Source organism: Maniola jurtina, chromosome 6 (assembly GCF_905333055.1).
Source record: "Maniola jurtina chromosome 6, ilManJurt1.1, whole genome shotgun sequence".
Taxonomy (NCBI): domain Eukaryota; kingdom Metazoa; phylum Arthropoda; class Insecta; order Lepidoptera; family Nymphalidae; genus Maniola; species Maniola jurtina.
Window position 1 is genome coordinate 4,506,330 of NC_060034.1, and position 13,229 is coordinate 4,519,558.

At 34.3% G+C, this 13,229-nt stretch overlaps 2 protein-coding genes across 2 annotated transcripts; one reads left to right on the plus strand and one right to left on the minus strand.

Annotated features, from left to right (window-relative positions):
• The first annotated feature begins 441 nt into the window (after positions 1–441).
• On the plus strand, positions 442–7,362 carry LOC123866196 (exosome complex component RRP45). The gene is made up of 7 exons (XM_045907604.1): positions 442–611; positions 691–785; positions 1,483–1,705; positions 2,094–2,314; positions 2,929–3,177; positions 5,622–5,809; positions 6,535–7,362. The coding sequence occupies exons 1-7, from the start codon at positions 546–548 to the stop codon at positions 6,630–6,632; spliced, it is 1,140 nt and encodes a 379-aa protein (XP_045763560.1). The 5' UTR covers positions 442–545; the 3' UTR covers positions 6,633–7,362.
• LOC123866197 (histone deacetylase complex subunit SAP30 homolog) lies at positions 7,177–11,268 on the minus strand. Its single transcript, XM_045907606.1, has 3 exons — positions 10,304–11,268; positions 9,967–10,185; positions 7,177–9,364 (listed from the first exon to the last, which is right to left on the minus strand). Exons 1-3 carry the CDS (start codon positions 10,496–10,498, stop codon positions 9,236–9,238), a joined length of 543 nt encoding a protein of 180 aa, XP_045763562.1. The 5' UTR covers positions 10,499–11,268; the 3' UTR covers positions 7,177–9,235.
• Between the last annotated feature and the right edge of the window lie 1,961 nt (positions 11,269–13,229).

Genomic DNA, 13,229 nt, shown 5'->3' on the forward strand with positions numbered 1-13,229 from the left:
CAGGCAAACGAAAGTAGAGCAGGAAAAGCGCGACTTACCTACTTATTAAAAAAAAACAGTATTGATCAGATCGGGAAATTAGTATAACAGAGCTGGAATAACCTAATTTGATACTTAGGAATTCCTTTATTTTCATTTCTTTTCTATGATAGGTTATTCCAGGTTTGTTAAACTAATTTTGTGGCTGCAATTGCCAAATCCATTCCATACTACTGGTATTTTTTGAATTTGCCGCGCTTTTCCAGTTACTTTCGTTGGTCAGACTGAGTAAGTTATCGACAGATTACACATTATTATTAATTTCGGGAGCAATTAAGTAAGTAAATAAATACATAATATAATTATTATAATTATTATTTACTAAAAACCGATAAAATAAAATGACCGGTGTGTTATTTTATTTTATCTATTCTCTATTTGACAAGTGACGATGTCCATAGATAATAGATTGCAATAAGGTTGAAAACAATTTTATAACCTCAAAACTGAAAAATGCGCTCCTTATAATAATTTTAAGTAAATAAATAATAAGTTTATTATTTAAAATGAGGGAAGTATTTCTGTCGAATTGCGAAAAATCTTTTGTGCAAAAAATAATTTCGGAAGGCCATGTAAGTTCAGATAAAGATTTGAAACAATCATTTTTTTAATTCATTAATAATTTTAATATGTGTTTAATTTAATTTTCAGCGATTAGATGGCAGAAGTTACAATGAAAGTCGAAAGCTATATATTAAATTTGGTTCCGAATACGGTAGCTGTATTGTTTCTATAGGGGAAACAAAGTAAGATTTGTTTATTTTTTGTAATCCGAAAAATGTAAGATCTGTTTTGATTGCTGATAACCCTATGTGTTTTAAATCAAATTAAAAAAAATATGGGCTAATAAAAATTATTAGCCCATAGATTAGTTGTAAGATAATTGTCAGTTCTTGACTGTTCAGTTCAGTTCTTACATATAAAATTTAACTGAACAACTAGAGTTGATTTTGCCTGTAGAATGAACCAACTAAAAATTTAACTTAGTAATCTTGATCATAAGGTCTTCGTTGTCAGATTTAAATATCACTTTTAGTATTGATGATTCAAATTCAAATTCAAATTATTTTTATTCAATTAAACTTTTACAAGTGCTTTTGAATCGTCAAAATAATCTACCACTGGTTCGGAATGCTGTTCCTACCGAGAAGAACCAGCAAGAAACTCGGCGGTTGCTCTTTTCAAATGTACAATTTACAATAATATGCCATACTGTATACAAGCAATTGCAGCGCCGTGTATTGCTGGAGCGCATCAAATCCAAGCTTTTTTGTCATTTACATAATCTTCGATTGTATAATAAGCTTTTTTCAGGAGCATACTTTTAATAGATTTTTTAAACTTGTGTAAAGGCAAGTCTAAAATTGATTGTGGAATTTTATTATAAAATATTACACTCATTCCCACAAACGATTTGATATCCAACTCACCTTATTTTTACAGAGTATTAGCACAAGTATCATGTGAGGTTGTCCAACCAAAACAAATAAGGCCAAATGAGGGTATTCTCTACATCAATGTGGAAATAAGTCCCATGGCTGCACCACAGTTTGAGGCCAACCGCCAAACTGATCTCACTGTCTACTTAAATAGACTGCTTGAGAAATGCTATAAGGATTCAAAGTGTATTGATCTTGAATCCTTGTGTATTGTAGTGGAAGAAAAGGTAATTGTTCTTTTGTTCTATCAATTGATTGCTTCTCTTGCAATGTGAAGCAATAGCTGTCCACAGCTGAATATGGGTTCCTTAAAGGGATTTATTACACACTGCAAACCTGCACTGTTTGATCCAGCTGTACATACCTTGTAACTCATTTGATATTGTCTTCCACCTACAATAGTAGGTGGTCTATCTGCAACCAACATTGTACAAGGCTGCTTTAAAGTTTATTAAAGTAAAATAATAATATTTATTTATTTCATTATTAATTATAAAAGTTCTTACCCAACCAAAATTATGGTATATATCCTCAGTGAATATTTTAGTCAATATACAATATTAGATACTGTAATTAGTGCTACTCATTTTAATTTTTTATTCTTTCTATTTCTAGGTGTGGTCATTAAGAGTTGACGTAAAGATTTTGAATCACGATGGCAACTTAATAGAATGCTCCAGCATTGCCACGTTGGCGTCCTTAGCACATTTCAAGCGACCAGATGTGACTAGAAGTGGCGAAAATATCATCATACACACATTGGCTGAGAAGGATCCTATACCAACAGTTTTATATCACTATCCAGTGTGTTTGACATTTGCTATATTTAAAAATAAGTAGGTATTTATAGACAATAATGGTAATTACAATATAAAAATAATAACTAGCCAAGTGTATGCTAGAACATGTATAAGGCGGGGTTCTGTAATCATGTTTATTTTAAAAACAATATATTCGTAAACTAAAAAGAATAAACAAAAAGTCAAAAATAATGTTATTTTTGCTGTGAATTTTTCTTCTCTCACTATACTTTTCTTTCAAAACTTACACAGTACTCAGTTTTACAACTGATTTCTGAAATTATTGTAGATCCCTGTAAAACTCTTTTGTCTCCCTCACTCTTATGGCCAAACTGATCAACCAATGTGGTGTGTTTCATGACTGCATATGTTTGTTTCACTTTTTATGAGTTAGGGCCTCATTCCAAATGACCAATAAGAAGCTTTGCTTCAAAAATTATAAGGTGGTGTATTGTAATGAATATTGTCATCATTTACTCTTTATTAGGCTGATTCTGGTTTCATAATTAGGGAGATTGGGGATTAGACAGATTTGCTATATGGCAGAAATTGTAGGTACAGTTGATCTTACTAATTATAAATTATAGATATCAATGAGTTGATACATAACTTTAAATCACATTGTTTATGTTATAATTTTACTTTTTCAGTATACTAGTATCAGATCCAAGTCATATAGAGGAAGGAGTATGTACAAGTGCCACAGAAGATGGCGACACCGGTGGTGGTCTTTTAGTGGTTGGCATGAACCAGTACAAGGAGTTATGTTTACTAAATCTCACTGGAGCTGCTATTTACAATACTAATATTGTCCATAGAGCCATACAAAGTGCGGCAGAGAGGTGCAAAAATTTGGTTGATCTGGTTAAGAAGGGAATTATAAGCGACGACAATTTGAGGTAAGGCCCAGAATGTAGTTATACACTTCGCAGTGGCGGCAGGCGGGCAGCAACTCTGCAGCATCAGGATTAAGGATTTAGATCCATAAAGTTATGGGACCATCTTGCAAACTTCCTATAATGAGTAAAAAAATGAAATCAGTGTGCATATCCTACTTAATATTATAAACGCGAAAGTTTGTATGTATGGATGTTTGCTACTCTTTCACGCAAAAACTACTGGACGGATTTGGAATGGAGATAGATAATACCTTGGATTAACACATATAGGCTACTTTTTATCCTGGAAAATCAATGAGTTCCCACTGGATTTTTAAACGTTTATCCACAGGAACGAAGTCGCAGGCATCAGCTAGTATCAAAAATATTAGTGACAAGTATATACTTTTGCATATTACTACGTACGTAAGAATGATATCTAGATGTATAACTATAACCTTCCGTCCTGAAAGTATGTAAATTACTATAGTGAAAAAATTATCTTACGTACATCGGTCTTTAAGGTAATCGCGTAATCATGATACAATAACCTCCTTTTTTGAAATCGGTCAAAACTACAAGATATTATTTCAATAACACGCTAATGATCGGTTATTACCTCCAATATGTATTTAACACCAATACTAAATGTCTCAAAGTAGGTCACATGGGCCTGGTTTGAAGTCATTACAATGTGAAGGTTGGACCAGTTAAATGTTGCATCAAATAAGGATTTGGCTGGCGTATGTACACTTAATACTATGCTAATGGAAATTAATATACTATGTTAATTGAAATGGAATTCCGAATTATTATGTTTGAATTGGGAACTATCTGACAAGTTTAAGAGTAAAATTCTCACAATAATTACCTATTTAACTTAAGAAGAAATAATAATAATCATACTATATGAAGTAAACATATTTTGATATCTAACTCAATACATAACATAACATACTATCTTATTCCCGCGGGAATCCGCGTGAATTTACGTTTTGAAAGATCTCTTGGAAATTTTCAAAATCCTTCATTAGTAACGTACGCCGCGGTAATGTTTTGTATGTTGTATAGATGGAAAATTACGTAATTTGTCTCATTTATATTTTTCTTCACGTATGCTCACACCATGCTTGGGGTTATATTAAGCAAATGGAACGCTTAGATGAAGTAAACGATGCTTCACTCATCAAATACTTTTGGGAGTAACAAGCAAGAACATACACTAATAAAAACTGTCAAAATCACAGCATCATATGCGTAATTGGATAGAGTGAAAGTATGTCCTGTAGCAGTGTCACCAGTGTTTTGGGTTATATGGTTGTTTACGCCATGTGACAATCTAGGTTCTACGACCTTAGCGAAGGTCGATGTCCTTAGCCTAATAACCTAGTTCTGCATCATTGACATTATGAAAACAAAAAGTTCTTGATTAACTATTCAATGAGTATCTACAGATGTACCAACAGTTCAACAATTGTAAGATATTATGTTCCTACTTCCTACCTAGTTAATCCATATATACCTACTTAAACCTACTTATTATTGGCCACGAAAAGCTAGCAGTTTTAACCGATTTTTACGAAATTTGGGACAGAGATAGCTTGCATTCCTAGGATGGATATGCTATTTTTGTCCCGGGAAATTTTCAGTTTCCACTGGATTCTTAAAACCTAACTCCACGCGGATAAAGTCGCGGGCAATATCGACTTAGTACTTACAGAGATAATTTGCAGCCTGGAAATGGATACTTTTTATCCGGGAAAATCAGAGTTCCCAGGGATTGGGAAAATCAGACTTCCAAGGGATCTTTAAAAAATCCACGATGAGGTCTCGGGTATCATCCAGTTATTATTATGATTAGGGACTAGGGAATAATCGGCTAAAACAGTCTGAGGTGGACTTTTGTGAGAAAATGGACGCTGATAAACGCATTTTACGTCGGATCGGCGAGAGTTAAACATAGGTACATACTTGCTCCGATTTATAAAGAACAGTTTGTGGAGACACCAGTAGCTCAATCCCCTAAAACCTGCATCAATCATTATTACAATCGCAATTGTTATTGGCTTAATTTATGTTATTCTTGTTGCAATTACATTGTAGCCAATAGTCAGCGAGCTTCAACCAATCAGCAGCTCGATTGCGGTAGAATGACTGAGGTGATTGCGACCGTGACATTGTAGCTCTCATTGTACCGCAATCGAGCTGCTGGTTAAAGTTTGTGGTCTATTTTCACCAACTTGGCTATATCGGTTCTCTGCAACATCGACAGCGACACGCGTACGATAGAACTACGGAACCCTAAAAAATTGACTGGGGCTGATGTACCGCAAACAACTCATTCTACAATAACAATACCTACTAAAATTTGTTACTGATATTTTAGCGAATTCGAATACAGAACTCTCATCTCGGTAATGTGCGAATAGCATAAGATTTTTCACCACTTAAATTCTTTTTTTCAGACAAAAAAGGACCAAAATAAACTTTGCCGACATGATAACGACCGACCATGCACAATCGCTGACCATGAGAGACCTTAGCATCCGACTCAAGAACCATATCATTAGTGCGAAGATGGAGCCAGATTCAGATTTATCAGAGATTTCAGATGACGGACAAGATACTAAGCCCGAGCCCAGCAAATATGATGGTAATGCATTCTTTTTTACGGTTCCATACCTCAAAAGGAAAAACGGAACCCATATAGGATCACTTTGTTGTCTGTCTGTCTTTCCGTCCGCCCGTCCGTCCTGTCTGTCAAGAAACCTATAGGGTACTTCCCGTTGACCTAGAATCATGAAATTTGGCAGGTAGGTAGGTCTTATTGCACAAGTAAAGGAATAAATCCGAAAACTAAAAATTAAAAATAAATAATTTCAAAGTAAGATAACTATACCAAGTGGGGTATCATAATATGAAAGGGATTTACCTGTAGATTCTTAAACAGATATTATTTATTTTTATATAGTTTATAGTTTTTGATTTATCGTGCAAAATGCCGAAAAAAATACCCGTAATACTACGGAACCCTCGGTGTGCGAGTCCGACTCGCACTTGGCCGGTTTTTTTATTAATCTGCTGCAGCAGTATCCACACACTTGGATTCAGCTGCTCGATATCGGGAAACTGCATCAATCATTATTACAATCGCAATCATTGTGATCACAATGTGAATCGCAATCATTGAATTTATGGTAATCTTGTTCTGTCATACGTCAACGCATTTTCCACTCCTTTTACACATATATCTTTTACGCAATCCATCCACCTTTTCTTTGGTGTAAGGACAGTGTACATTATTAACAAAAGAAATAAATAAATTTGTGTCAATAGAAACAAGTTGTCACTTTCAAGGCAACTTTTTTTATTTTACAGTTACACCATCCCTTCCTCAAACGGCCGAAATAAAAGCAAAGCAAGGCGCCTCAACATGGATAGATATATCATCAGACTCTGACGAGAACTCAAATTAATTGAAAGCAACCATCATCGGGGAAGATCCTATATCCTACATTCTCTTCTGCCAACATATTAGACCATTGGTCTGAAAAATACATGAAGGTGTTAAATGTGTGCAGGAATATTTTGTCTTCGCCTTGTAGTGATGGATTAAAGTGAATACAAAATAAATAAATAATTGTAATGACTCATTCCGACTTGACCATGACTTGTGTTGAGTGTTATTTTAAGAATGAAAGTGTGCGGTAAATACTAAGATTTAATTAGAAGATGGGTTGAATAGCGTGAAGTGTGTCTGGCGCATTAACTTTGTCAGTACATGTTTGGTCATATGAAATGCCAAAATTTTGACCAAGAGAGCAATGTCCTCTCTGATGATTCACTTACTCAGTGTCTATTACTGAATGATAGCAGCATAGCACATTAAAATAATTGTTCGTAGAAAACCTTCAATGGATTAAAAATAAATGTCAAATGAGTTCAGTGGCTAACGTCGAGTGTTAGACACTGAGTCAGCAAATAACCCCGCTGGGCGTGTTGCTCAAAATTATACACAAGTTTGTTAAATAAAATGTAATAAAAGTTACATTTTATACTTTAATGCTATTAAATCTCTCTTAAATATTAATTAGCATTGCATTTCCCTTGTCAATAAACAATCATAACATCTGATGCTGAAAATGTATATTATGTACATAGAGCATTGTCTAACTACAAAATGAGAAATAAATAGTGGATACTTCATTGAGACAATTACATTATTTCTATATTATTATGTATAATATAGAGTTCACAAAGCATTTTTGATACAATATATCAAGCACAAAAATTGGGAACTGTGCTCTGTGCATCTACATCGCTCTAATGGACAATATACAACAAAGTAACAATCATTGCTAGTTTGTTGTGCTCCATATGCTGTTTGATTCTTGAAAAGCACTTTCAAGAGTGCACTGATTCCACTAGTCGCATATTCCCAGTAGAAGACTAGATTGCGCCGAGCACAGTTGGTCCATAGTCGCAAAACAAGTAGTCCAATGAGTCTTAAGGCCACAATCGCACTTTGAATTTGGTTAGATTTCAAACAGTTAAAATGAGACAGCGCTATATCATTAACATAAATCCGTCTCGTTTTAACTGAAACTTAAGTCTGAGCATAGTCAAAGTGCACTCTATAAATCTGTCTTAATATGACTTTCATCATCATCATGATCAACCCATCGCCGGCCCACTTCTGAGCATGGGTCTGTGATCTCCAGGCTAGCCAAGTGGGAATTGGACATCACACACCTTTGAGAACAATACAGAGAACTCTGGCATGCAGGTTTCCTCACGCTGTGCAGTGTATTAAAACAGATCACAGAGTGGTTGTGAGCTTGGCTGTACAGTCTGCCTCAGAATTCGAGTAGCAATTCCGCGAAACTATTGCTTCATAAACCTGTCGAACTTGTGACCTTTTTCTATAAACACGCCACACACCTAACGCATGTGCATAATCGTGCCACGGGAATATGATCATTAAAGTGCTATAGACTTACGGCCTTTGACTGTACCTATGCTGATTGTCATGTTGCAACTTCAGATTGGACTACTTATTTTGTGATCACTATGGTTGATAGTACAGGAGACATTGGACGAACCACCAATTGAATCAAGCCTCAAAACATCATTCAAATTGGACAATATAGGTGATGTATGGGAGCCATGTCTTTATGCTTTTCGAGCAAATCTTATATAACTATCTTATTTTCTATAAATCACAAGGAATAACTGAAAACTATGCACTTAATACAAATTGTCAACTGATATAATATAAAAGTAATTCAAAAATACAATATAGCCAATTAGGCTAAATCTGCACTGTGAAATTGTATTGTAATTCTCCCCACAAAATTCATTCATATGACAATAATTGTTTGAAATCACTTGTATGTTTTTTCCTAAATTACAATTCATCACATAAAAATCACATAAAAATTTCACAATGCAGGCATACCCTTGATCATTTTATAAAATCATAAACTGAAAAGCTGAGATTGTCTGTTGCTTACTTTTTACCCATTTTATTACATCTGTATCTTGATTGGGGATGTGAAGAGTTCTACCATAGCATTGAGTTTTACATAATGTAAACTGAAAAGGAGTATAATGGAATTGTAAAATTCTCAAAGTCCATTTTAAGCATGTTCCACCTTAAGATTTAGGTACCTACTTAATGAGATCGGTCAAGCATAAACCTAGAGTCCTAGCTAAAAATTTATTCATGTTTACATTGATGTTCATTGTGACACTGACGGAAAACAAGCAATGAACCACCGACTGTATCTAATCGCTGCCACCGGTCACAGCAACTACGGTTTCCAGTGACCAGGAGTAGCTACCAGCAACTGTGCACATTCACGGCTACAGGACACAGCAACTATGGTTTCCTGTGATGGTGTACCATATTAGCAATGAAACGTGTTAACTTTTTGGAGCGCTTTAGAGATCTACTTTATAAAAAATAAGCAGAAGACAATCTCTCGAATGTTGATTGTAAATTTAGGAAGAGAAATCACCTAATTACATTGTACATCTAACATTAGAACTACATTTCATAAATTAAATACACATAACACTACACTGAGTCTGAATTTATGCCATTTTTCTGGTCTAATTTATTGCCATTCGTTTTCACCATATAAATAAAGTATGCCATAATCTCCTTTTCATTGACAGGCAAAGATTTGAAATGCTTCTGTATCACCTGTAAATAGAAAAAAAAAATTAAGTAACTTATCACAACAAAATTTGTATACAAGGTTGATTGGAAAGTGGTCACTGTAGTCATCATTATTACTAATAGTAATTATTTTTGAGTATTATGGGGAAAACCTGAAATTATGAAAAAAAAAATCTACTAGTCCACAAGTTTTTTTTTTGTATGGAAATTGTTTTATTTTTTTCAAATGACCTTGTATAAAAAATTCAAGGGATCAACTGCTGCCTCATAGTTTTTGTTATAAAGAGAGAGAGTAGGTATGGATTTAAAGTTAAGTCAATTCAAGGAATGTTTACATCATAGTGAGATTTTCACTGTAGAGATTTCAATGTAAATATATATAAACATAATAATAAAAATAAATTAAAACGATTGTTGCTTTTTTATTATTTCTAATGCTAAATATGAGTAACTGTAGCAATGAAATTAATCACTAGACTTAGTAAATTGGAATCTTCTTAGCCTTGAAATTAAATAGGAAAATTAATTTCCTTGTTTAGTGCACTTTCTTTTGAATAGTAGCCATATTCTATAGATATCTGATCACAGATTTACATGAGAGAAAAATTGTAAATAAAAAAACTTACTTCAGCAAGTTGAGCTTTGTTCAGTCCTGGCCTAGTAGGCACTTTGTAGTGTCTTTTATACCTCCTTAGAGTATTGACTTGCAATTGAAACCAGTCTACATCAGGAGTGTCCATCTCTGCCTCATTGCTGTCATCCTCCGAGTCCTTAGGCCTCCTTTGCTTTGTCCTCGCACATTGTATCATTGTTTTGTGATAATCACAGATGTATGTGTGCCTAGCCTTCAACAAAAATAATATAGAGCTTTAGTTTTTTCGTCCTTATCTTAATAATAGTATATTTGTGTTTGAATGAATGAATTAATCAATGAAATTAAGCCCAAATATTGATGATACATACCTGAGGATCTATGTTAAGTTTGAGCCTCCTCTGCGCCACAGTTTTCTGTATGCGCTTGCTGTATGATGCGTTACCAGCAGGTCGCCTGCATCGCTCGTTGTCATCCACAAGGCAACATATTTGATCTGAATTACCTCTAGAATCTTCTTCTCCCGTGCTAAACCCGTTGTTCATTGGATACTCGCGTTGAATCATATATAACAGATAAACTTAAGTTTCACGCAAGGCCTCGCACTGGGCGATGCAAAATAGTCTGACGTATTCAAGCCTCAGCGTTGAGGTTATGATAAGTGAAAACACTGACCATTTCGGCAAAACAGTCAATTAATATCATATCAAAAGCACCAAGTTACCGCAACACTAAACCGCATTCGATTTACAACAATAGCGTTTTTCCAATCACTGCACTTTTACACGAATAATGCAAATCGTTCATGACTTCAATGAAGCTTTATGACAGAGTTCGTGATTTACAGGACACTTCTTGAAGTTATTATAGATTAATCGCACAAAACTATTTTCTCTTCAATATTTTCATAAGCCAGCTGTTTTTATTATGCCACTTAATCACAAAAATACAATACAATTTAACCACAGATCGCCATTCAAGAAGACGACAGAGTACAGACGTCCCGTCACCTTTACAAACGCATTAGCAATAGCATTTCTCACACATTCAAAACACCAATGCCAACATAAAATTCTTTGTGAAAATGAAAACAGTTTTCAAATGTGTGCAAGAAGATGCTATAATCGTATGGCAAGATAGATATAGGTAAGTATAAACAAAAAATAAAGCCCAAGCAAAATTACTGATTGGCCGCCGCGTGGCGCGCAATTTAAATTTGACCAATCAAAACATTCTCCCATTGAGATAGCCCGTCGCTATATTTATTAGCGCGAACAAACACGAAGTTCCCTACGTAATAAGCGCTGAAATCGTGTGCTCGTTCGTAATATATCATACTCGGTGAGTTTCATATTATTTGTTTTATTAGGCAATGTAATTTTGATCTAAATCGCAATTCCGTGTGGAATAAATTATGATATGGTGCGATTGTATTAGTTTATTTAAAGCGGTTTTAATAAATAGTTTACTCATTCTAATTTTGTAAGCAAATGGCTGCCGAATACGAAGTGACACTTCACAACACTAGTACAGCTGTAGTAGGTAAGTGGCCATAGTCCGTATTGTCATAGACATTCGACTCATTTGAGTGATATACTCAGCTTACTACGAAATGAACCTAATCATTTATAGGATAAGTACTTTTATGCGCTTTTTAAATGTGATATTTTCTTGAATATAAGTACCTATTTAGTTACATCAAAACCAATAGTTCTTCTTACGTAGCTTCTTTAATTTTTTATGATTCTCCTCCGAGTATAATGTGAATTTTAAAAGAAAAATAGGCAGGTACCTACCTACATCTAGATCAATATTTTTTTATTGATTGATTTATTTTAATAACTATAGAATAGGTAAGTAAGTAAAGTAAATATTTATTTGGTAACAAAAATGATTCGGACGAATTAAAAACCTCCTCCTTTTTGAAGTTCGTTAAAAATATGGGTTTTTCGTTACCGTACAATTCAAAAATATTTTTTTTTTAATTGTTCGCCGAGTTTATTAAGCCTATTCGGTAATTTATCATAGATTTTTATTTAGAAATACTGTTAGGCGTTAATTCTACGGTAAAAAATTGAATTAGCATAGGTATTCATTCATTTATGATTTATATACCTATCTAGGCACATTCAAATTACCAATTCATATTATTATGTATTAATTATTATTTTTAGTTTACTTATATTTTTTAACACAAATATAGAATATCCCACTTCACGGCCAAAGACAAGAGGGGGAGGGCGGAAGCTGCGGTTAGGGTTTCAATCCTTCCCTACATTTTAAAATTTCTGGGATTATTGGAAATTTTAAAATGTAGGTACTATATACATGCGCTTGCGCTCCTGTATAATATTAAATTCTATCTTACTGTCAAATTGAAAGGCAAAATTTTACACACCTGACTTGGATTCCCGGCACTCCCACCTATAAGACCACAGTGCTACCACTGCGCCAGGAACGTCATCACTCATACCTATGTAAAACTTTATGGCACTTTGTTTATACATTCCCTAGTTAAATAGAAGATTACCCTACCATTTGGGGGCTTTCAAATATTATAAAGAAAAAATGTGTGACAGATAAGTACCTATCGATATTTTTCTGTAAACGAGGACCTATTTACATATAATATCTGTTTTGGTAACAATAATTATGGTAACTATCTAGCTCACTAGGAGTGACTCAGGATGAGCAGGTTAAAACGTTCAACTCGCAGTTGTAAATCCTTCCTTAGGTATCAAAGTGAACATGAAATACGGTAATGATTGAAATATGTAAGTACACCAAGGTAGATATATATTATCAGTTGGGTGAACACACGTTCTATTTAGCCGATTGGTTTCTCTTCTGTTTTAGCTATTATTTAGATATATTCAATGGGTCTCAACAGCTTCTTCTTCCTGCGTCGTTCCCTCAACAATTTTGAGGATCGTGGATACAAGATACAATTTTTGCTACGATATTCCTCCATTGCTCCCTTTTTCTTGCCGCTTAGATAGCATCGCAGATAATATGTATGTCGACCGCTTCTTTTATTTGGTCTGACCAACATTTCGGGCCACTTTCGCGGGATCTCTTTGCTTCGATCTTACCAGTGACCATGAATTTTTCAGTATTGCTGGCGTTCTTTCTTGCGATGTGACCGAAGCACTCAACTGCTTACCTAGGTCCAAAAGAAAACTTTCATTTAATACAATCCAAAAAATGCTTGCGCTCATCCAGTTTCCGGTTTCTTTGACTTTTGTATGAATCTTTTTGGTCTTCACATCTTTGCAACTTTTATATTAAAATAATAAT

Bases quoted from the DNA above. Each gene is read 5' to 3' on its own strand.
- LOC123866196 (XM_045907604.1), top strand. From the start codon at position 546: ATGAGGGAAGTATTTCTGTCGAATTGCGAAAAATCTTTTGTGCAAAAA. The intron at 786-1,482 runs GTAAGATTTGTT...TTATTTTTACAG, and splicing joins GTTTCTATAGGGGAAACAAA to AGTATTAGCACAAGTATCAT. The intron at 1,706-2,093 runs GTAATTGTTCTT...TTCTATTTCTAG, and splicing joins GTATTGTAGTGGAAGAAAAG to GTGTGGTCATTAAGAGTTGA.
- LOC123866197 (XM_045907606.1), bottom strand. From the start codon at position 10,498: ATGATTCAACGCGAGTATCCAATGAACAACGGGTTTAGCACGGGAGAA. The intron at 10,186-10,303 runs GTATGTATCATC...TTTTTGTTGAAG, and splicing joins AACTTAACATAGATCCTCAG to GCTAGGCACACATACATCTG. The intron at 9,365-9,966 runs GTAAGTTTTTTT...TTCTATTTACAG, and splicing joins ACAAAGCTCAACTTGCTGAA to GTGATACAGAAGCATTTCAA.